General features: G+C 35.6%; 1 protein-coding gene across 4 annotated transcripts in view; it reads right to left on the bottom strand.

Annotated features, from left to right (window-relative positions):
* Window positions 1–3,789: 3,789 nt before the first annotated feature.
* Window positions 3,790–25,913, bottom strand: part of BICC1 (BicC family RNA binding protein 1) — a 118,467-nt gene continuing 96,343 nt past the window's right edge. For all 4 annotated transcript variants that reach the window (XM_040563651.1, XM_040563649.1, XM_040563652.1 and 1 more), the window contains exons 8-21: window positions 25,656–25,907; window positions 21,826–21,957; window positions 20,753–20,939; window positions 19,821–19,979; window positions 19,247–19,443; window positions 18,804–18,945; window positions 17,509–17,665; window positions 15,999–16,161; window positions 14,356–14,395; window positions 13,583–13,737; window positions 11,368–11,521; window positions 9,481–9,641; window positions 7,952–8,051; window positions 3,790–6,734 (exon numbers count right to left, since the gene is read on the bottom strand). In XM_040563651.1, coding sequence (XP_040419585.1) covers window positions 6,604–6,734; window positions 7,952–8,051; window positions 9,481–9,641; window positions 11,368–11,521; window positions 13,583–13,737; window positions 14,356–14,395; window positions 15,999–16,161; window positions 17,509–17,665; window positions 18,804–18,945; window positions 19,247–19,443; window positions 19,821–19,979; window positions 20,753–20,939; window positions 21,826–21,957; window positions 25,656–25,907 — 2,130 coding nt within the window. In that variant the 3' untranslated portion in view covers window positions 3,790–6,603. The remainder of the gene's footprint in view (window positions 6,735–7,951; window positions 8,052–9,480; window positions 9,642–11,367; window positions 11,522–13,582; window positions 13,738–14,355; window positions 14,396–15,998; window positions 16,162–17,508; window positions 17,666–18,803; window positions 18,946–19,246; window positions 19,444–19,820; window positions 19,980–20,752; window positions 20,940–21,825; window positions 21,958–25,655; window positions 25,908–25,913) is intronic.

Genomic DNA, 25,913 nt, shown 5'->3' with positions numbered 1-25,913 from the left:
TTGTGTTTTTTTTTTTTTTTTCCATCTGTTACTTTCCATTAAGTTGCAACACAGTTTTGGCACAAGCTAGGTAGTTTCCATCACAACGTATTAATCTTTTTTCATGTTTTGGTCAAACATCTGGAATCACTCTGCATCTCTCAGTAGAACAAATATTGCCCAAATCTTACTCCTTGGAAGATCAGAGAAGCTTGACACCAACTGACGCTTTGACTAGTGTATAAAGTTCTGAATCTTCATAACCAAGTATATTCGTTTCCCAGCATAAATAAGATTTACTCTGATTCAATTGTCAAATGAAATTCATAGAATAGTTCTGATAATTATAGCTCAAGATATTCTAAAGGATACTTGGAGTAACAAAACAATACGCTATAAATATACATACATGAAATTGCAAAAATTTTAGTGTATTTTTGGGACTAATTTGAGAAACAAAATTTGCAAACAATTTTTTTCCTCATAGGTGAAAACTTGCTTTTTGATGAAAAGTTGAGTTACTTGTTGTTGCTTTGCTGCTGAAATTTATTACAGTAAATAGTTTAACATCTGAGTCTGTTCTTTAACAGTTTACTTTCTTCAAGGTGAGGAAAAAATTAACAGCTATTGACTCCTCCTAATGTCAGTGTCAATATTCAAATGGCAAATATGACTGTTCTACTTTATTTTGACTTCTAAAATTTGCTGTGTTGATTTTATTAAATCATGTAAAACCAGAAAACCAGAAACACTATAAACAGAAACGTTGGTATGTCTGTAGGAGACAGGAGACAAAGATAAACTCAGATCTTCCTTAGTACAATGGTAAATCATGATATTCAAAAAGCCACTTCAACTTCTGGGATGTATTTTTTTAGATGCAGAAATGTCCCAGATAGTATCTTAAGCCAAGACAAAAATAAAGGAAGTTTATGCCAAAAGCACAAGTTTATTATTATTATTATTAGTAGTAGTAGTAGTAGTAGTAAAGTCTGTTACATAACATATGAGATAGAGGAAAAATGACCATTGGACTAGGAAACAAGAAAACAGAGGTCCTTTTCTGCAATACCCACAAAAACCTTCATTTAAACTTGGGCATATTGAATAAGGAATATTTATTCTTCCAAAACCTGTAAAATCCATTCATGTTGCAATATACAGAAGATGGGGAGCACACATGGATACTTACTACTTAAGCAGGGTTTCCTGCTATGCCCCATTCATACAAGCAACATCATGACTTTTTAAACAGAAAATTTCTTTAATGGATTTACGTTCATTCTTCACTAAGTTGGGGTTAATTAAAACTGCTTTGAGCTGTATCCAGAGGAGGACAGAAGACAAAATAAATGTAAGCACCGATCTACAACTTTATCAGCAATTGATTTGACTTCTGAATTGCTAAGTGCTAAGTCCACTCCAGAATTACTAAGCAATCTTTAATGCAGTGGTAAATGTATTCTTCAATAGGATTAGTACCGGAAGCTAGACCTGAGTCTGCAGTCCAGACCCTGACTTCTGCCAAACGTGAACACCTTCCACTTCTGGCAAGTAAAGTGGGGCAATGAGTGTGTACCTTCAGGCTCTGTTTGTCAGAGAGGGTGAACAACACGTGAATTGCCCGCAGCTCAGAGGGTCCTGCATTATGAACTCTTGGGGTGCATCCATCTGAAAACTATCTTTTTTATTTCTATACCAGATACTGCATGAGTTGTTTTAAGTAGGTACCTTTTCTAGCTACTCAGGAGCGCTTCCTCCCTCAGCCAGCTTTCAATGTGTGTAGCCATTGATTTCCTGCTGGTTTTGTATCTGATCAACATGTTTCTCATATCCTTGTTGTAGCTATCAGTTTCATCTTGCTGTTTGCTGGAGCAATTGCTTGACTGGTTACCGGCACTTCCAAAAGACCATTCTTCTGTTTGTACTTGTCTTGAAGAACCTTTAACAATAAAATATTTCAATAATGAAAATATTAGACTCATTAGCAAACTATCATAAAATAGAAGAAAATGGTGTCAATGAACAGACAGTAAAAGAAATAACCTGTTTTCTAAACTTGCAAAATTAACATTATATGATTTTTTTTTGACATTAAATGCTATCGTCCACCTCTTATACAGCAGGTAAAGAAATATTAGCTTATGAAAAACATTTACAATTAACCCCATATCAGAGTAAGAGGTCATTTATGTTTCAACCAATTCAGACACCTTCCCTAGCTGCCTACGTGTCTGTACAGTTCTCTTACTTCAGAGAAGCTATGGAAAATATTGTAGACAGCAATCATGCACATCACAGACTTCCGGAAGACCGACTGTTTTTCCCTCTTCTCAAATAATCAAGAGCTGTGCAGTCTCAGGTAAAAAACCAAACCTTTCTTCTGCTCAGATGCCTGTGACTGGTTCTTCACTGAGAAAAGGTAGCTGTAACAGGGTCCAAACCTGTCTGGAAACAAATACTTCCTGGCTTACTTACTGTACTTATAGTAAAAGCACACATTTCTGAATATCCTCACCTACTGCGCTTTTCCCAGCCAGCCTGCAACAGGACTCATACACTTTCTGTAGCCATTTTTTCCAAGACTTTGTAAAGATAACAGTCCTCTCCACCAAGCAATTGATTAGAGTTGGGTCAAACAGTGAGGATGGATGTCCCATTGTTAACTTTTACACAGCTTAGAATATCTATTTTCTCTTGTGTATAGCCAACATTTCTTAGTACATCCTCCTCCTCTTCAGACTGAAGATCACTAGCTTTGCTCTTCTGACTGGTTGAAGAGCGAAGTGATGAGTATCTGGACAGCAAAGCCTCTTCAGTGAAGGAGCAATCCTGTTCATGCCTTGCCACACCAGCTGCCAGGAACACTGCTTGCACTGCGTGAAGAATGGCCATTCAGCTCTGATGGTCCGTCACTGCTCCTCCTCCTTCCCACACCATCTTTACCACTCTGCTAACTGTAGCCACACAGTAGTTCCATTAGAATAAATTACCAAATAAACAGTCTGCAAATGAAACCATCTTGTTTCAGATCCCTGTAGTTAATTATCGCTCAGGCATCAGAAGCACTGTGCAATTTGCAGGTCCACCTGCCTCTGCAATTCCCACTTAATTTATGCCAATGCCTTGTGAATTGGTGCTGAGTACCACAGCCTTTGGTTGCCTTCAAGGGAAGAGTTGATCTGTCCCTGTTCCTGCATCATTTTCCTGAATATGTACTGGGAATTGCAGAAAGCATTTTTAAGAGGTCAGTGATCCAGGAATACTGTAATTTGAGTAAGTGGAAAGCTGTGTGTACAAAATAATTAACAAAAGAAAACACAGACATCATGAAGTGCTTGGACATACTGTGTGAGGTAAGTAACATTAAATGCATCTCACTACATTTCAAACAAACAGACAAGATTGATGCATATTACCTCAGTGGGAAAGCTATTCCTCTTGCTAGATTTCGACCGGTTCCAGGGCCAGCATCCCAAATAAAGAATTCCTATTGCTTTTCAAGAATTGAGTTCTCTTTTACACTGAAAGTGATAGTGTAATGACCATCACAAAAGAATACAAACAAACCAACCACAGTCCTTAAAATGGGAAGGCCAAAAGAAAGAATAAAACTTGCATAAGCCAAGCCATTAAGACCTGCTCTGAATTGAACCTGAGATAATTTAATCCCTTTTGCATTATTCTTTTAATGAGGTATAGCAAAAAGTGTTCTCATTTAAAAGCCAAACATATTGCATGTGATACAAAAAGAACAGTAGAACAGAGTACTAGCATGTGAAAGAAACATGTTGCAATTATGTGAAATACTGCTTTTGATATTTTATTAACAAGCAAGCATCCCTGGAATTGGGTCTAAATAAAAATACTTCATTAACCAATCAGAATACAAGGGAGTTATATAAATTTATTTTACGGAGCATTGATTAGTTTTGAAAATTCCCATTTTTAATGTTTTAATTTCATTTTTTATTTAAAAATCACTAAAAGGACACAACCCACAAAAATACAATCTGTATCTGCTCTATATTTACAGATAACTGGTCACTATTAAGGCACAGATTTAAAACTAACATTTTTATGTAGCAACTCATATTTGTGCATAATACAACACTAACAATACGGTATGCTGTACTGTCATATTCCCTTTGTGGAATCAAAATAAGTGAGAAATTTTTTTTCCAGTGTGTTCTTTTTTTGTGTGAAGCCCTATTGAAAATAATGTTGTTAATGGGAAATTCTTCACTTTGGTGTAGATGATAATAAGCACTGCTCAGCAAAAGACCACATCAACTTAATACTGTAATAAGTTCAGTTTCCAAATATAGTACTGTCTAGATACATAGTATGCACTTATGAAAGACTAAAAATTTAAGAGTGTAAAGAGTTTTTTGATACTTTTAAGTTCAGGCAAAACAAGCAAGAAGGGGTTGCAGAAAGTTCTGTACAAAGTGTTGTTGAGTATTTCAATAAAAGGTCTTATAAAATCAACATGACTGAAAACAACTTGATTTTCAAACAATGGTCTTGAAAATGCAAACATTTAAATGAAAGCTCATTTGTAAGCACATAAGTCAGTCCACGTCAATGGAGCTATCTATGTGCTTAGAAGCAAGCATAAGTGTAAATAGTTTTAGAATTAGAAATCGTGGCTTCCACAAGGGTTTGCATGAAGTTGCTCTTTCCTGTGTAACAAACACACACGCAGATACCTCACAAATAAGTGGATATTTACCTATGGCATTTGAGCACAGCAACTTTGATGTGAACAACTGTGTGCATGCAAGATGCAGTTCTACCCATTCTAATCTGAAGTACAATTTTAAACCCGGAGGAAGCTAACTGCTACTTGATCTACAGTGGAAGTCACCCAGCTATACACCATTAAGTAGATATGGCTGAAATGAGTACTGAGCAGTTTTTTTTTTTTTTGCTAGCCGCAATAGGCTTTATATCATTGCTTGATCATCTATGCCCTCAAGTAATAACTTCTTTAAATTCCCTTTGTGTGTGCAAATCTGTCTAGACATCATTTTGGTTTTCTCACCTTAAAAGAATTATCCATGGAAAGTGTCAAAACTATTTCACACCCATTTTTGCATAAAAACCAACTACTGTAAATGTTACTCTAATGCCTTCTGTTAAGAGCACTTGACAGTGGTTTATGTCCATCTCAAAAGGCTTGTACTCTGAACATAAATAATACATTACAGTAGAGGTAATTCACAACATTTCTAATGGGAAAGCTTTTCAACAAATTAATGCTTGGAAATTTTATATTGCATTGCAGAAAGAGGCACTTTATGAATTCCTTCATTATATGAGAACCCTTCATAAACCCATAACAAGACATTTGTAAAGACAGAGGAATAATATTGCCAAATTATTCGGACTTTCACAGTATAAGAATGCAATAGTTAGCTCTAGCCACTTATAATATTGACTCTGCTGAACATAACTTGTTTCAGAAATAGTTCATCTCCAGAGTTTTAAACACTTCTGCAGCTGACCATTACAAATCTAAATTGAACAAAACAGATGCTATTACACCTATTTCATGTTGGTCACTTATTTGCTGCATGCATAGTCATGTAAGTAATATGCGTCATTTATTAAATGGCAACAGTGCCGTCTTGTCAAATTAGATTAGTTGTATTTAATCAAACTGACAGCCCAGAGCTCTAGTTTGATGAATGCCTTTCATTCTCTACCATAAATCTGCAGTAGATCAGTTTAATGTTACATATCATAGGTGTATAGGATCTAAAAATAAAAGTCTGATATAAATAAGTGTCCTTTAGTGGCAGGATACTAAAAATAGCCCTTTGCTTTGAGACAACCATTAAAAACAGTTTTAGCATAACAGGCAGCAGTTAAATATGATGACCGCAAAGGGTTAATATTGCAAGGTCCATTTTGGTCTTTCATTGCATCTGTTACAGTTAGCAAATTTCACTGCAAGCAGTACTAGACTGCTTCATGAGAGCATAATAGGACTGGTCCACTACCGTACGGCTGGATTTCGGAACAATCTCTTCAGGTAGCTACTGGGGAGACAGAGAGAAGGAAAATCTGCATAAGAACCAGTTCCTAGTACCATTAGAGTGAGAAGTGACAATGCAGGAACATCTGAAAAAAATTTGATTAGTGCCAATATAAAAATCAATATGGAAATGAAAGAAATAAATTTCCACAGGACAAGAAATCAGAACATGTAAAGTGCAGAAAGACCTCAATAATTATTTTAAGCAGTACCAGAAAAATCCATCTTGATAAAACCAAAATCTATGCTCTCTGGCATCCCAGCTCTTCATTCTTCCTTCATTCAAAGTAAAAATTCAGTGCATACATTATAGTTATAGGTAATAAAATACTAAACAAAGAACCCTATATTATTATTATTGCAAAATCTGTCCAATCTACATGAGTAAAAGATAACCCACATTTGGTGTTTTGAAAGACAGACAATGTGTTTTCTCTTTTTTGGCACAGTATTGTGCAGACAAAATGCTTTGGTCCTTGATACCCAAACTTCCAAAGTGCAGAGGGTGGTGTGCAGTGAAGGCTGTCCACAGGATTGCCATGTCCATCTTTACAGTTGACTTTTTGAGCCACAACTTACTGCTACCAGCGACCGCTGACACTAGCAATGTCCGAATGATACTGACGTGGCAGTCTTCCACTCGCTCCACCTTCGAGGAATGAGGCACGTATGTTTGCTGGGTCAAACAGCTTTCTTCGGTTTTTATTCAGTTCTACAAAGTAAACAAAAAACCTCTCAGATACAAGTGTTAATTTTTTTTTTTCCAAATCAAAACAACCCAAAGCTTCTATTTCAATAAGAACATTTTAGATACAGAACAGTATCAACTGAAAATGTCAGGGAGGTACTCATTCAGTTTAATCAGGATAGTATGAGTGCCAGGGTAAGACTTCATAGAAGCTGATTGGGAAGCAAGCATCTATTTGTTGCAATTCTTAATCTGCACCGTTACAGTGTGGAGTTGATACTTTTTTTGTAATGATGATTTAGATCAAATTGCCATAGCTGAAATAATTTTAAAAGGTTCTGCTACCAAACTAAGGCTGCAGTCTTCTGAAGGGACATGCACATAGAATGTACAGTTGCAACACAACCATGTTATACAAAATGAGATCACAAAAAAACTTATCAGCATCTCAATTATTTCCCAATGCACGATTCTTTAACAATAACATTGAAACAATATTTTACTATGGATTTTATTAAAAAACGTGCTCACCTCTCATTCAAATACACACCCTAAGTTTGTATTAGCAAATGCTCATCCAAAATGTTTTTTCTTTACCCACTTGTCTGTTCTTGTGAGCAAACCAGATGTGACAGACACAAATCACTGAGAGATCACAGATTTTCATGACTGCTAAACTAAGTGCATTGTATTTTTACCTTCTTTAGGCCATCACTTTATATGCATTCACTAACAACAACAGAAGAGATGCAATTGGAAGGAAAAATGATCTAATGTTGCACTATCTACCTGAAGAAAACTTTCTCCAATACAAATTCATTGCCAAGACAGTGAAGACAGAATATTCATATGTAATATGGAATTGCATGCTATTTATTACAATTAGAAAACACATCTAGGCATAGTACAGCACACTGGAAGAAACAGCATTTGCCCTTCATCTTTCTGCACACAGGGTGCGAGACAACCTTTTAAAGTGAATTGGAAAAAAAAAATCAAGTAATGTGTTTCATTCAAACCCATGCATTTTGTAGGGACTCACAGTTCTGGGGAATAAAACAGAGTTCGCTATCTGCTGTGAAAGACTTTCTACCAAGCTTCAACTTTCCAAGCAGACCATGCAACTGAAAATTTATTTGGGAATATGAAAGCTTTATAAAACCTGGTTTTAAGTGCCTTCTGATGAGGGGTAGGTCAGTAAAAATCAACAAATGAAAACCCGTGTGAAGTAGTTTCTTTACCTGAGATTGCAAGCAGCATTTTTCTTCTGGCACCGAAAGTGGTGATTCCTAGCTCTTTCAAATCTTGATCAGTAAGAGTAAGGAATGTCTGCAGATCAATCTAGAGTGATAAAGAATAGGAAAATTAAACAAAACAAGTTAATCCCCAAAACCATTAAGCTGTTAAATGTGGATCAGGATAGCCTCATTTTTTTTTCCTACTGCATTTTACATTTCTGCCAACTAGTTCTCTGCATGTAAACAGCAATCAGTGCGTTCCAATGACTTCACAGTTTCTCAGTTTGCTACCCTATCTCTCTGACAGAAACTTAAAAAGTAAGCAGTTTTTGAAAAGCACAGAAGTCTAATAATCACATTTGATTTTGAGTATTTATCAGAATTGCTATAATGAATTGGAAACAACCAGGTAGATATGGTAGGCGATTCAGATTTCAAAAAGTTAACAGAGGAAAATTGCTCAACTACTGGTGATGTATTTGAATTAATTAAAGTACTGAGCATTTCACAACGTACCAAAGTGTGTGCTACTAATACAATTCATGGAAATGCAGTAGAAATATTACTTTTCATTCTGGCCTAACTGTTAGGCTCATCACACTTAATCAATGACTCTTGAGGTTAAAATAAAATAAAACATCATCAAACAAAAGCCATCTTTAATGTTAGAAACCAACACAGCCATCTCTAGTTACACATCGAGAGTGGCCTCAAAATAATATCAAAGTTTTAATGACTACATAATATGGGCATTATGGAGCACGCAGGGGAGCACAAAAGAGATAAACCTAAGGGACTGTACACAGAATCAATTGAGGCACAGTTGGACTTATTTCCCCAGATTGAGTATTGATCCTGCCACACAGTTTGGTTGCACAGAAACAGAATTCCCCCCAGCAGTAAGCAGTAAGATTAGAGAGATGAGAAGCATTGGCAGGAAATGCACCAGATCCAGCTGCCCTGAGCTGAGATGGCAGCAACACACTCCAATGGACCCAGGACAACTCCATGAGTGTGTGTACGAGTGACTTGGAGTGCTGGAGGAGGTACAAGCTTGCCTTGTGTCTAGCCTTGAATATACCCCTGGTGCGTGCAAAGCAGTTTTCCTCTCCCAGAGGCATATCTCAAGCTGAACATTGGTACACCAACAGAGCAACTCAAGTACAACATGAATGGAAGGTCCTCTTGGAGTTTATTCTTTATGAACACGTGCACAGTCCTCTTAACAACAAGGCAGTCCGTGCAGATACCCACTTTGCATGGTCTGTTAGGACAAAACACTCAGGTGTGGATCTGAGACCACCAACTGGTGCAGACCTCACTGCTGATAAAAATCAAAATTGCAGGATGAAACAGTACCCATGCCCAAGCTCACTATCTGGAAATTCAGAGACATGATAAAGCTTCAATAGAGCTGCTCATGAAAATCCTGTCACCAAGACACTTCTCATCAGCTTTGGTCAAGAGATGGAACAACCACTGTTGTAAAAACACACTACAAACACAAAGATGTCTTTCAAAAGAATACTGACCTCTTGCTGTTGAAATACATCCGTGTATTTGCCCAAACCAAGTTTGCTGAACAGCTCAGGCAGGTCAGATCCCTTAAAGAGGCTGTTCAGGTTGCAGCCATTGCTTCCTGTCAGCGAGGAAATGCAGTCCATGTAATTACTGCTACTGAGATAGTGTTCAGCTGAAAGGGAAGAAGTGCACTTTTCAGTCACGTCACAGATATGTGCAATTTTCAGTCACTCCAATGCTGCATTCAATTAGATCATGAAATTACCAAAATATTTAGATTATTTAACATCAAAAATGAAAGCAAAAAAAATAATCAAAAAACACTTTTCAGTGGTCTTTGAAAATGAACAGAATTAAAGTTTCTTTTTTTCCTCAAGTTCTGGTATTTGTTTTCTACACAAAGTCACATTACGTAAACAGTTATGTGGATGCACTTCAGAACCTCATATAGGGGAAAAACCTGAAATGCGCCACTGCTTCTCACTCTCCTTAAGTCCTCTCCTGTTTTCTCCAGTAGGTGTTTTGGAAAATACCATTGCAAACAATCACACCCTGCTCTTTTTGGTCTGGATGGGGAGAATACCATGCTGGAGCAATTCCTGGTAGAGGACCAGTGAGTAGCTGCATGATTTGTTGTACAGTAGAGATTTAAAAAGAATGAAATAGTTTTATAGAAGATTAAAACTAGAAATACACTCCCTATAAAATTTTAAATTACATTGCCAAAAAGTGCATTTAAAAAAGCATTTCCAGGGTGAAGTTTTTAAACAAGAAAACCGATGTAGCTGCACAATCCTTTATCTTCTGTATGTCATAGTACACAACCAGATAGTGTGTTTTTTTTTTTTTTTTTGTGCAGCATAAGAAAAATAAGATAGCTGCCTGGAACTATATCAGGAATTTGTGTAAATGAGGCCACTGTAAGCACTCCCTCACTTGTTTACAGACACCAGAAAGTATACAGCAAAAGGGTACCTTCCTACGCAAGTAAAAATACAATTGTCCCAGAGCCTTCTGCAATAGCCTCCACTAAAGACTGCCAATAGGAAGTTATAAAAACACCACTGTAGACAAGTGCTGTGCTAGCTTTCTTGTCTTCTGGGCACAAACTAGTTAGAAAGTCTCCAAACTTAATTTGATACCAAGATCCATTTTGGAGGAGAATTTTAGAACAGACTATTCAGTGTTCAGTATTAGAACCATGAACATGAAGTTTGACAAATGATGCAATTACTAGGCTGGCATTTTAGGCTGTAAAAGGCAGTGCCTTCATTTCCTCTGTATCAGAGTAAAACAATACAACACATACCCAAACAGAAACTGATTGTAGGACCGTTAGGGCAGATTATGCAAGACTATGTACTGGAAAAAGTGAAATATTACAAGATACTACTGGTGCAGTTAGGAACCACTAGCATAAAAACAAAGCAGAAATTCAATACCACTATATGACTGTATGAACAAAAACTTACATAGTAGTACTCCTAAACTTGTATGTTAAGGTAAGCATATTAATTTGTCCAGCCAACTCATAACTGTTTCCTTCATCTCCTGTCCACAAATTCCATTCTTCACTCACTAGCAGATAGCCCAGTAAAGATTTGGGTATTGCTGCATCAATAACAGCAGAATAATGATAGTCTAGAAATAAGCTTTTAAGTCTGTACACCTTGGAAAAAAAAAACCTTCCAAGACAGGAAAGAGCTTTCAGAAAGAATGTTTTGCATAAAGAAATTCCTTAAATTTTGGTTTTCCAGACTAATACTTGTATATCATATTATACTACCTTGCATATGCTTTGAATATATATTCATTGATATCAATTATATATTCACAATATTCATTGATATAAATTTGATTTAATAATAATAATAATCAGATCTTAGGAAATTATTAACCTGATTTATTTTGTTTCCGCTTGGGGCTGCCAATTGAGGAGACAAATTCATGAGCTGTGGGTCCAAGCCCATTACGATCTCTCCAGTTATCAGATTCGCTGCCATTTCCCAGGTGCTCCCGACTGTTGGACCGTGAGAGAGACATTGATGAACCCTGCAAGCCACAGAAAGAACATTTGGGCAGAAAACAGAAGTTTCATTGTGATTCAAATGTTTTCTTTGAAGCAGTCCCGTTTAAAAACACAGCTTTAATGCTTGCAAACATCCTTTTGGCAGTTGATCAATTGTCAAATTTCAAGCCAGACACCAAAACAGCAGGTGTGCTTAAAACATATGTGGTTTAAAGATTTTAAACAGTTTAGAGACTACACTTCAGAATAAATTGCTCGGTATTTCCGACTTTGCTTCCAAAAAGTTCTATTATATCAGATTCCCATACAAATTCGAGACATTAAGCACTCTGTCTATGCATCCCTTCATGGGAAGAGAACTACAGAACATTTGTTTAGAGAGAATTGAATCAAGTATACAGTACTTGACAATGATATTGTATACAATACAATGACAACAATCCTGCAATCATTTGTGAATTTTTTGATATCTCTTAAAAAGATTTTCACATTCCTGTAGAATATTAATTATCAACTCTAATTACCACTGAGTCAGAGTGTTTCCAATAAAGGCAACATTCCCTGAAAAGCTGCAGTTAATTAGGGAATTGGGTGGGGATATACCGAAAAAAAGATTACTATTGATACCGCACACTTACACGAGCTAAAAAAAAAGATAGAATTAAACAATCAATTTAGTTTTATATATTTGCATGAAATTCTAATTGAAAAAGCACAATTTAGGAGTTAATCTTTTCTACTGCTCAGGAAAATTGACACCACTGGAGAAAAGCAAAAGATCCTTGTCATTGACAAAATCAGGAAGGTGTGAACTATGACTAGTATGACCCAACAAATGAAGAAAGGAATGGATTTACTCCAAGCCTTACAAATGAACAAGAAAAGACAGAGCTTCTACATTGTGTTTGAGCACCGTGACGGCTAAAAGTTGTAAAGCAAAAAAAGATGTCGGCCAATGTTTCTGAGCACCCAGTAAAATATTACAGTGGAGATTAAATGTTCAGTGATCTTATTTTACAAATTAACTTTCCAGACCATAGACTATAATACCAATATCGCGTCTGTTCAAAGACTAGTCCCTCAGTACATCCCACACGTTTCACATGAAAAATGTACATGCAGGGAAGAAGGGTGGCAGTATGATCTCTGATACTAATGACATTGCAGACTACTAAACAGAAGCATGATAACAAGGAATCCATGATTTTTATTTTCCCCAGATGTTTCCACAATAGCTCATACCAAACAATGGAAACAGGAGTCCTAACACACTACATTTCAGGGGAAGGAGCTAAGCCTGTGGTTTGTACGTGGGCAAACTCCAAGTGACTAAAACACAAAATGGTCTTAGAATTATATGTCTGCTTAGAGACCCTTAGCAGTGCATCACAGCTTGGGGAAAACCCCCAGCCCAGCTGAATCAGTAAAGTCAGTTAAATAAAATGACAGATTTTGGTTGTCTTTTTTTTTCTCCAAGTCATTACCGCAAACTCAGTATAAGTACTCAAATCTATTACGTATAATTGAATGTTACATGAAGTTCATATATCAAGTGGGAAACACTAAAGTACTTTAAAAAAACACAGTTGAATATTTCTTTTTAATTAAGTAGACCAATAAAGCAAACTTCTACAGCTTTGTGAACAGAATGTAACATAAGCTGCTACTATTTCTTTTTCTAACATTGTTTCACCACGCAGTAATTTACATTATATAGCTTACATGTTACATAATCACATTATTTTTAAGTAGGTTACACAATTTCTACCACTAGTCTGTCTACAATTATTGAGTCATTTGGTCCCATAAGTTGTTTTCAGCTGCTTTAAACAAGTATCTTTACAGGAGCAGAATTCTATAGATCTAGAGCATGATTTATACAGCTGATCTAACTGTACGTTGGGCTGAATGTATTCCATATGTGTTGTTAATTATCTAAGAAACATTTTTCAGAATAAAAATACTTAGTACCTTAAAAAGAAAGCTAAAAAATCTTATCTGAGACCAAGTTTCAGACAATTCTCAAAAGAAAAAATTGCATCATTCAATAGAAAAATTTCCATTACACTATGTTTTTTATATACCTCATATGTAGTTGTCATAGATGGCTTGTATGATACATGATTAGCTCTTCTCAGTTCTTTGATAGTTTCTGCAGGCATAGATTTAGAGAACCCCAACCCACTCCATGTATTTGTTGGAGTTCTCACTTCTGTTACAACTGGCTTCTTTAGCATAGCTGAAAAAATGCAAAGATAAATTGGTAAATCTCAACCTTATTAAAGACACAGAGATAATAATCTTGATCTCATGTATGCTCACAGGCTTCAACACACCAAACAAATCCTTAACACTTCCAGTTGCTACACAGATTGAATCCTATACTTCATGAGGACAATTTATTCTGTCAGAAGTTAGGTAAACCCCTTAGGGCTGCACTGAAGCCAAAGGAATCCCATCTGTTTCAAAACAAAGTGCTTCTGTTTTCCTTTTGGCAAGAGGGTATTTGGTTTATTTTTTTTTTTAAATCGGGTCAAAGATATGGTTATGTCCCTTATCAATTTTATAACTTAATCTGCTCCTGAAATGTAGAGCAACCTTGCCAATACGACAAACATCCTAAAGTTTAAATTGGTTTAGATGAAGTATTACAGCTGTGAGTCTTTCTGCAACTTGTTTACACTGAGTACTTTATACTATGTTGGTATTAAAAAAATTTGGAACATAAAAAATAATATACATGTGTTTCACTATCAGCTTGAAATTTGATTAAATCAAATTATAGAACTGAGCCTTCAGAAAATTCTTTCAGTAATGTACCAACAAACTTTTCAGAAGTCACTGTTAATCCACATACCTTTGGTCGCTAGTAGCTTCTTCTGTTCATAGTCAAATGCCTAAAAAGCAAATACACAGAAGATAGTTTAATTACCATTCCAACTAAATGTCATTCTAGTATTTAGCTCTTTTTCAAAACAAAGTTTTTCAGAAGTTGCCAAGGAATATGTAACAAAGTTTCTCGTAAACCTAAAGCACTCATTCAAGCGTAGATTAAGATTTATTCAAACATAGATAAAGACTTTAAATAATTATCTGATTTCCATTTACATGAGGCTACAGCACCATTTAGAAACTTAGGGCAGAACAATTGTTTTGTAAGATTTTTTTTAAGCCTAGTTTCTCTTCCATAATCATCTATTCTTACTAGTTAAAACATTCCCCAACAGTATGAAGCAATATATAACTTAGACAGCAAATCTAGGTACCACAGTTATCTTGAATAACCTTCTTTCAAGTTTGATTCCTCTCCATGCACTCACTTTCTAAAAGGAAAACAGGTGAGCTTTGGCAGAATTTAAAACCTTGTGTTTTCACTACCAAAGACAATGGAAAATTTGAACTTTGGATGTCACCAATTAAATCCATTCTACTTCTCTGAATTACAGATTAGCAAGTCTAAATATGCAAAACTACAAAAATGCATTATTTAGCCTGAAGCATTAAACTCATTATTTAAAATAACTAGACCTCTGATAAGAAAAAGGGCTGCAAAACACCAAACTTAGTCTTGCCTCATTACTTGATGCAGTCTAGTTATGCTCACACTGATAGATCTATACTGAAAAAGAACTGTTATTACTGTTTTACAAATAAAGTATATCGTATTTGTATGACAGAACTGGTGTAGCTGCTTCAGTAAATGCTCGTGTAGATAAACCTGAAGCTACAGTGAAAAAAGTGTTTTGACACTGCTTATGAAAACTTGTAAAGTGTTTTTCATGTTATCACTCATCTTAAAGTAATGATATAAGATTTTACACACATTTAAGATGTTTGAGTAGACTAATTAGCCATATAGTTTTTTGTGCTGAATTTTTATTTATTTAAGCTCAACAGAAGCATAATAGTTCCCTCCCCCCCTTCAGACGTTAAGTTGAAGACCGAACTAATTTTTTTTTCTTGCTTTCTTTGGAGTACAAAGACTTAGAGAGATTAATATTTCTCCTCCATTAAGTTTCTATGAGAAGGTAATGATGGTATTTACTTATTTGAAAAGGTCTTGCTGTATTATGCCAAAAATAGCCAGTAATCATATAGCAGTTTCAACACAAAAATAAGATTTTCTTCCTTCTGTAATGTATGGTACCTTGGGATGTCATCTGAGAACTAAGGGAAAGGTAAAGTTAAAAACAGAAGTTATCGCTATTACACATTGAAAGAAGCCTCCTGTATATCACCATACCTTACCGCAACTGGAAATTCCATTTTGTCTAAACTCACAAGACCAGCCACCTCAACATGATTTCTGCATACGAAAACAAACCAGTCAACCTAAATACAACCCACATCTTGAAAGAATGAACAATTTTGCTGGGAAATGCATTCCTGAAACATTAATGGCAAGTCAGTCTGCTAGCCAGTTTCCTTTGCACTGTGTAATACATACACTTTGCAATTACCAAGTTTTGCAGTAGATTTGGGTTTATTTAGGAAACATACCTGCATATTTACATAAGATGGCTGTGCTAGACGTGCTCTTTCGGAGTTCTGCTGGGCAGCTGCTGCTCGCTCTGCTGCCCGCTCACTTCCAGGAGCCTTTTTGTCAGCCATAGGACTTTCAGAAGCACTTAACTCTGCATCTGAGAGCAACCTCTCTGTAGTACTATGGAACAAAGTCAGTATTAACTCCAATCTTTCTCTCACAAGCAGTGAATATTCAATGCAATTGTCATAACTGAGCTTTACTTCAAGAAGTCTGGCAGCAAAACTCAACAAAAGCCAGTAGTATACAAATATCAACATTTTTCCCCAATATTCCCTAAGTCTCATTTTTCCTTCACTATGTACCATTTTTTCTCCAACGGTGAAACAACACATATTGCTGCTGCCTATATTACCAAGTATGAGATCATCAAGTAAGATTGAAGCTTTCTGGTGTCAGGAATCATTACAGGCAATCCCTACATAGTGTGGCTTTATGCTGTTCAGCTTTGCTCAGGCTAGCAGCTCAACACTTCTAAACAAACTAACAGTAGTAGGAAGAGAGATACATCTAAGTGGGAACTAAGAAAGATAACATGGGTGCAACGCTTCAACAATCATGATCCTGCATGCCAATGTACCTCATATTGGAATTCTTTCTTCTGAAAAAAAGCCCTATCTTATGCCTGTTTTAAAGCAAGTGTAAACTCTTACTTCAAAGCAGATAGAAGTAATCATGTTTTAAAAGATTACTCCCAGAAGAATAAAACCCTAAAGAAATGTTGAGACTAAATCCACGACAAAAAGAACAAGACATACAAACAACTGAGCCTGATAGTTTAGAAATCCCAGGATTTCTGCTAATGAGAGCAGAATTAATGAAATAGATATTACAGCTTTAACAGTGTAAATAAATGAGGTAAAAGAAAATATGCATCTCAAGAGTCATGATAAGCAGTTCCCAAAACTACTTAATACTACTTAAAGGAGATTGCACAAAACATCACATTAAGAACAAAACCTGTATTGCCAAGATGTATTATGACTCAAAAGGGCCTTTCCCACTGCTGGGTCATTTAAAAAAAAAACAACAAACAAAAAAATCATTGGGAACATGCTGTTATGTCCTGAAAGTCATTTTTCTACAAAGAAAACAGCCTGAAGTACACACAAAAGCAAAAAGGCTGGAACTTAAGAATTGTTCTCAATGTAATCAATAAGAAGGGGATGTGCAAAAACATATCCTTTAGAAATAGCTAATGAAAGTTCCTCTGAAAAAAATGCCCACCCTTTTGTGGGGAAGACAAGGTGTTTTTTTTTCATCCCTTCAGACAGGGACACAAACTAAAGAGAAAAATTCTTAATATGTACAAAAAGTATTCAAAGTTTACAAACAAAAGACAAAGTGGAGGACATAGTAAACAAGCCAAGCTCAATTTAAGACAGCTCTTTGAACATCTAATGACTGAAACATCTATCTTCAAACACAAGATAGTTCCATTAATCTGTATTTGCACTTTCAGCTTACTGTAAGTGAGAGTTTTTGGTGCCTTGCAGTAATTCAACTGTTTGCCTCTTTGTACACGCCTGTTTGGAAGAGCTCATCATCTGCTTCAGGTCACTGGTATTTGCTGAATGTGATGGACTCCTTGGCATGCCCACTTCTACAAAAGCATCATTGCAACCTATAAGGCCAATAAAGAGAACAGTTAAACAAAACTCCTCTTATATTCTAGTGTGCTTAGTAAAGTGATAACTACTAAAAAAATTGCTCTTCTTATTAACCTAGTCTTCAGAGTTAAAACTTGGCCTGAGGTAAATCAAAAATGTAATTTCAGATACACAGAAAAAAAGCATCAATATTAATGTAGTGTGTCTACCATATCTTGTAAGTATTTCCCTTTATTTATTCAAGTAAAAGGCAAGTAATATTAGTTAATATCAAATTTAAAGATAATCAGAATGACTATTTCAAACAAATTTGATTTGGTATCCAGTTTTAATAAACCTTGTCAGGTGCTCATATAATCTTTGCTGGAATAAAAGGTCCCCACTTAATATATAAATACTTCTAGAATGTATTTTTGCAAATATTAATTGCCTTAATTGGGCAATGTACCATTTATTCAAATCAGTATTTCAGACGGCTACAAGCATTAAGAAAAGAACATCTCCATGTTGATCAGTATTTGAAAGGGAAGCAGGGCCTTTACACAAACCTGCACAGAAGTTTGAAATGAAACTTGCTTTCCTTCCCTCCATAGATGAAGGAACAGATCATTATGCTGCATTTGAACAGCTAAAGGAAAAAACTGAGGTTTTATTATAAATAGCAAATTAATTCTGTCTGCTGATGTCATCTAAGTTTGATCTACACATAATTTTGTGCAAGAATAACTCTCTCAAAAGTCGTTATTTCTTTCCATTCATTGAAGAGCAAAAATAAAACATTGCTAAAAAAATTCTCTACTGGTTTAAGCTATGAAGTGAAGCTGCTATAAAAAATACTAAAATTGTTATAGATTTTTTCCCTAGATAAATAATATAAAAATAATATGGGGAGTAAATAAAATGATAAAAGCATATTTATGTTAACTTAAGGTGTTTCTATCATCAGCATGGCTCTGTTAGCACAATTTACTTTTCTTGACAATAGATCCGTGAGATCCAAAAGATATTTTCCTTCAGCATTGCCGCACAACCAATGCACAGGCATCATGTGTTCATTTAATTAACTATATTAATTGTGCATTTCTGTTTCATGAACTATATGTAGGTTGCACAAACACCACCAGACAAAAGAACAGAACGTCAAAGTCTTACCTTCTGCACTATTTGACTTGGCAGCTACTTGTTCTGAGGCACCGTGAGTACTTGTTTGTCTTGCCGAATCACTGTGGTTTGTGCTCAACACATTTTCTCCCAGTGATGTGGCAGACAGTGCAGCATACTTGATATTTGAGGTCTGAAATGATTGTCAAAAATGGAAGTGATTTTATGCTTTATGCTTAAGAAAATATTGCAAAGTTTGCTTTTCTGTCTGTGCAAGAAAGCAAGAGATTCATTTCTGATACAGGAGAAATTTCATTTCCAATTTTTCAACATGGGACATGTTTTCAAGAATATAAAGATGTTATAACACTACTGTTCTATGTAGAAACTTAGTAGGTTTAAGAATCTGCCAATGAAGCTATTTTTTTTTCCTAACTTTCTTAGAACAGGTTCATTACAAACAGATCTGGTTCTCCAGAGATCATGTCACTTACCTTCACGTGACCATTTAAAGAAGGTGACCCTTTTTTACTTTCTGATTGCAGGCCGTTGACATGGACTTCAACAGGAGTCAAGCCAGGTGGTGGAGATGGAGTGTTCTGACTATAACTAGGTACTCCAGACAGCAAAATACTAGTTAAAGTTGCTTGGGCAGTAGATGGTATCATTAGGTGTGGAATAGCAGAGAAACCTGCAACAAATTTTGGTCATGTTCTGAATAATTTTCTCATTTTAAAAAATTCTCACTTAATACTTCAAATAAATGTCTATCTTTATATAGCTTTAACACATTACTGAAGAAGTTGCCTTTAGAATTGCATGCCAAAACCAAAATGCTCTAACTGTTACTTTGTGAGTTAGCTGTTTCTTACCTAAAACATCAAAACATTGTATGCAACAACAGGTTATAAACGTATATAAAGTTCTAGCTTCAAATTTTGATATTTATTCATCTGTGTGAATATAAACTTAAGAATTAAGGCTTTAATAAATGAAAAATTCTGGACTTTCAGTTGTCATTCTTACAAGTTACTGCTGAACAATTCATTTAATTTAACTTCTACCAACCTGTGGCATTCGTGTTAGCAAGAGATGTTGCCCATAATGTGGGGCTAGGTGTGCCTGAACTTGGACTCTGTAGGGGACTCACAGAGCTATTCAGAGCATTCAACAGAGAGTTTGGAGTAGTTGAGGTGTTGACCGACAGGGCTGTTGGACCTAAAAGGCCTGCAAAAAGTTGCGCATGTGAATATTCAGCTAAGACTTAGTGAAAAACATTATTACAAGTTTTCAAGTACTAATTAAAACAAAAACAAAAAAAACAAAGTAGCACCCTCATACATTTCACAGACATATTTTAACATTAAACCTGCTGTTTACTTGGTGCAGAAAACAAAGTACAAGGATTCTTAAACTGGGAAACGTAAGAAGAACTGTAGCATCCTTTATGCCCATCTACTGGACTAACTATTGTAAATCAAAGCATCTGCACTGAACTGAAATGTTGTGTTGGGTATGTGCACTTTAATGTTACAGTTGACAAACATAAGTACCCACCCAAATTCAAGGCAACCTCATACATCGCAATATTGCCAAAGGAAAAAAAATCACTTGAAAAAGATTCCTCTGAAAATCACAGATGTAGTGTCCTATATCACCTGCATTTCCCCTCCTTTCCTTTTCAGCTGAGTGGTTTGCAGGCTTCTGGATGATTTTCTACAGAGATGAGTCATGCTGCTGATTATGAAAGCCTTGGAGGAAGTTTTTACAACAACAAGCCCTTGAAAGGCCAGATGCTTTTGGAATAATCTAATGCTTTAACACAAGTCCTTATGCAAAAACACATCTGGGTTTTGCACAAAAACTAAATATGTATATTTTTAAAGTGCACGTGAATTAAGTTTCAAATGTGTGCACATGTACATATATGTACACACGTAAATGTGTATATAGGTATATATACACACATGTAAACATATACATAAAAATAAAATACATACCAAGTCCAGTGAGTCCTAGTCCTGCTGAGGACAGGATATCCAAACCAGGACAGGAAAGACCAACAGGGCATGAGACAGTAGAGGGATTTGATGGTATGGTGACTCCACTACTTTCAAGTCCCAAGAGACATTTCCGTGCCTCATACATATTTAAGGCATTTCGTTCAACACTTTTTACAATCACAGACTGTAGGGGGAAGAAAAAACAAATCAAAAATCAAACCAAAGAAAAAAACAAGGAAAACCAGTGCCTAGCAAGATCTAGAGAAGTAAGCCAATAATTAAAGGCTTGTATTCTCTTTTATCAGTAGTCTATATATCAAAGCAGACAAAAAAGGTTTATATGAAAGCTATTAAAGTTCTAGCTGTCTGGAAAAAAAAAGTAAGGAACACCTGAAAAACTAAGTTACCAAAAAAAACCATTTGTTTCGGTACATTCTCCACACAATGTATGGTGTATTGATTTTATATATCCCTACACAGGGGCACTAAACCACTAACACAATGGAACAGTCACTTAATACTTGGAAATTTGTCTTTTATGGCAGACATAACAATGCAGGTAACTGGGCGGGTTTCCTCTTCATGTTCATCTGAGTATTTTTACAAAGAATATCTATCCTTCTAATAAATTTGCAGTTATATTTCTTGTGTTGTTTTTTTTTTTTTTTCCAACTTCTCATGCAGACAAGTTTTTCTCACAGTAGATTTTTTTTCTTTTTGAAATTGATTGCTAACAAACACTGCAGTTATGCAGAGATGATGTGATCGAAGGCAAATTTCTATTAAAAAAAGTGTTTCAAATTTGCCTCCCCATAATTTTTTTGGTTGTTTATCAGTATCTTCCATAAAAAAAATAATCTCTGTATTGTCAAATATTTAACGAAAAATTCAAACTGCCATAAAGGAGAACTGTTATAACATTTCAATTGATATTTCAAGTGGAAAATATATATATGCATTTTACACATTTATGATCCATTAAGTCAGGGAGGAGGGGCAGACATGTCAGCTCATCAGCTCTGAAAAGCTGGCATGAAAGCCTAAAAAGAATATATTAGCTTCTCACCAACCTTGCTTGGTTGCTTTGGCTTCGGCTTAATGCTTATGAAGACATCTAACTGCTCCATTAGTTGTGTTATAAACTGTGGTTCTACTTCAATTTCTTCCTTCATATCAAACATGAGCACAAGAGGAAGGCAACCCTGAAAAGACATTCAAAAATTCATAAAACTTATAACCTACGCTGCTTCCACATTAATGTTGGCAATAAATTGAAATACATAGATTGTACACATGTACATCATGGTATTATAAGTTCAGAATAAAAAGCATGGATGAAATTAAGTAAAGCTACCTCATTGCCTGCAACAGTACAACAGTATATTTTTGCCCTAAGATTTTGACCGTCACAGTAAGCTCATACATGCCCCCACACCAGCTGCCTATGCAAAATTAAAGGTGCCTGGAGGATTCAAATTCAGAAACAACTATTATACATCAAATCAGAATAAAATATTGTCAAGAACAGATAGTAGCACTCAAACAGTCCACAATAAACTAAGTTTGTAATAAAAAAAGGTTTCTGCAACTCATTATTGTCTAAAGCTCAACTTTTACCTTTCTTTTCCCCCCATCCTCTGTAGCTACATCAGTATTTTCCAGTGATATAGGTGACAACTCTGAAACCTTTCAAATAGTAAAATTGTAAGTAACCTGCCAAAAATTAAGAAAAAAATCCCTACCAAAACAAAAACACAACCGAAGAAGGGGAGGGGAAAGGGGAACAGAAAATCCACCCCAGCCCTTCACAAGATATCTTGGGATTATTAGATTGCTCATAAAATCAGAACAGAGGGTAACAGTGAAAGACAAATCCAACTTTGAGAATTTAGACTCACACACAAAGTAAATATCACGCATATCAGAAAAAACAGTAATGTACATTTTAGAAAGTGGTCATATTTAGTGAGTTTCCTGTTTCTATAATTTTTTTTTCAGAACAAAAAGCAGCTAATCGGTATATTCTTCAGATCACTAGCTCAGTATTTTATATTTACATAGCCCTTCTTAACAGTACCACCTAGAGCTACAGAGTACTTTCCAAACCTAAATAATTGAAGTAATTTTAACTTAAGGAAAATTAAAGCAAGATATCTTAATTATTTTGACTTTACAAAGACTGACAAACACAGCTTAACTTCAGTAAACGAACTTAGCTGAAAAAACAGTTATAAATGGAGTTTATTTTAAAACACTGAAATTAATAATCCAATAATAAAGGACTTTAGTTTAACAGAACTGCTGAGAGCAATTCATACATGGATTTTCCAAACGTTTTCATAAAATTGTTACAGAAAGTATTATCAGAAGGTTTCATCAAATGCCTGCTGAATTAGGATGCAACTAAAAGGTTAGCAAGAAAAAAAGGAAAGTGAAAACTTTGAAATTGGAATGTCATATTTTATAAGTGGATAGATTTTTGCATTACGGTTTTGTTCGTGTGTTTAGAGCACCTGCATGATGATGTTGAGAGAAACTCAAGCATTGCTCTTTGATAGAATGTGAGTGAACAAAAGTGATTTGTCAACATCCTCCATAATATAGTACAGCCTGCATTATTATATGCAAAACTAACAAAAAGCAAGTCTTGGTATATTTTTAGTGATTATCAAAACAGGAGAAAACCAAAGGGTTTGGGATGAAGAGAAGACAAACCAAGAACACTTCACCAAAACCCCTCTCACTTGTTTAAGTATTTAATTTAAAATCACTACACATTCTTTCTTCCTTCTCCAGTTTGCTCCCATCACTACTGTGAACACTATACTACACTGAATATAACTCTGCAAGCAATATGCTTATGCTTAGAAACTAAGACTTGTAACGCTTGTCAGAGATGATATTCACAATTCATACACCACACAGCCTTCTCAATTAAATTAATTACTAGTTAATATTAAAGCTTCTGTTTAGACATACTGCTAAGCAACTTCTAAAAAAGTAGTGCTACTACATTACATATGTCATACTCTAAGGAATGCTATCTATGCACAGTATTACATTTCCTGTTGATATTGTCAGCTCTGCCTCTAACATTAGCCTCATGAGAATTACAGAATCACATGAAAATGACAATTTAGTAGTTCAGAAAATGGTTATGGCATTTCTTTTCTTGGTATCAATGTCCAGGTGCTTCTAGATAGTTACTTACAGGACACCTGTAAAGATCAAATCAGTTTTTATTTCATTTTTAAATCACATACTCAGTTCCTCAGGACATTTCTATTGCCTCACTGTGAAACAGCATCAACTATTACTCTGGCTGAATCAGAGCACCTGGAAAGAGCCAGTAACAAACCTGACCGTGGGGAAAAAGCCAGCATGCAGTCACACCTTGCAGGAAATTGCTTCAAAACACAGAAATTTGATTCCACCCAACAATGTCAGAGAAGAAAACAATCAAGCAAAACATACTTCAAAAGAAGCTGAGTGATTGCAGCCATTTATCTCTAGTTAGCACAGCTGTCTTTCTTGTTTTTATCTGAAGCTGAAAAAAAACAACTCACTGCTTTTACTAAGGTAGGAAATGGAGATAAGCTTTTATCTGGTTAGTTGCTTCTTCCTTCAGCTTTTCAAATTCTTGTTTGAAAATACATATTCCGTTATTAAGTCTGATTTATCTACAAAACTGGAAACAACAACAGCAGTTTCTGAACATGTAATCCATGGGAGTTGAAACAGACCAAATCTGAATTTATCCATGTCCTTATGTCAGTACACTTCTTAACGGGTGATAGTCAGCATGATTTGGGACACAGAGCTGTTCTGCTGCATTTGCAATTAACAACTCAGACTTCAATATTTCATAAAACGGCTCTTGTGTAATTCAAAGTTTCTAGAGTAAAGATATATTTTGATATTTACAGGATAGCTTGTTTGCATTTCCTTCCACTTATAAAACCTACATAAAAGCACTCTTTAAGCCTCATTACAGAAATACATAGAATAAGACTTTCTTAGTATTTATAGACACTATCCTCCCAGAATATAATAACCATGACTATAACTGTACAAAGAGAAAGGTGGCACTTTTTTGCTTTCCACTATACAGTGAAGCACTGTGCAGCACAATAGAGATGTTGACTTTTAGAACTTGATGGTATCATGGTTTATCCTGATACCAGCTTCAAACTGGATTTGAGTCCCATCTTCCCATGTGTTGCTCATAAATATCCATATAAAAAACCACATGTACATGCATTAGTACTACAACAATGCCAAAAAGCTCCTATTAAGCTTAAAGGCCAATATAACAAAAACCTTTACAAATAATAATAATATTCATCACCAGAGTTATTTTTATAAAAAGGGCTTATAGTATTGAGGCTACGTTACTAGAAGGAGTGTAAGACTGGCGTGAGTAAACATCTTCTCTAATTCTCTGTTTTCCTTGAAAACTCACCCACACAGAAGGTAAGGAAACCCTGCCTCTTCCAAAGGGACCTACTTACCTGACAAACAGGGAAAAGACAAGTTGACAAAAACAAAAGACAGCCCAGCACCTAACAATAACCCCCTTCTCCACCCCCCAAATCTGCTTTCTACTCTGGAGCACATTGTTATCAAATATCATAAATTTAAATGGCTTATGCTGCATTTATATTGCCAAGGCCTTTATTCAAAGCATACTACCACAGATTGCAAATATTTTGGATAACTACACGCACTCACAAAACACTAACAAAATTAGAGCATTCAATCGATTCAGCATTCTGCAATATGAGTAATAAACCCTCCCCTCCAAAACTAATTTATATTGGACCAATAAATACATGTGGAAGTGGCATATTTTTCCCAGAACTTAACATTTTTACAAGGAAGTTTAACAGAAACTACTTACCATGAGATACTGTCTGGCAAGACAGACAGACTCAATTGTGCCCTGGAGGTAGACAGTGGATTTCTTCTGTGGGTTACTAGGGTCAGGAAAGTGGATCTGAGCACCAGTCCTCTGCATGATATGCTTGATGTTACTTCCATTTCGACCCATCATAAAGAGATGATGCTGTGCTGCAATGTCTAGTTGTGTGCTCACAGGGATTGCAGAAGCCAAGCTCCCAGCTAGGTGTTCTAGAAGCATGGCTGTTCCTTCCTGCAG

The sequence above is a fragment of the Cygnus olor genome, chromosome 7 (assembly GCF_009769625.2).
Source record: "Cygnus olor isolate bCygOlo1 chromosome 7, bCygOlo1.pri.v2, whole genome shotgun sequence".
Lineage (NCBI taxonomy): Eukaryota > Metazoa > Chordata > Aves > Anseriformes > Anatidae > Cygnus > Cygnus olor.
This window is presented reverse-complemented; position numbering and strand designations above follow the sequence as displayed.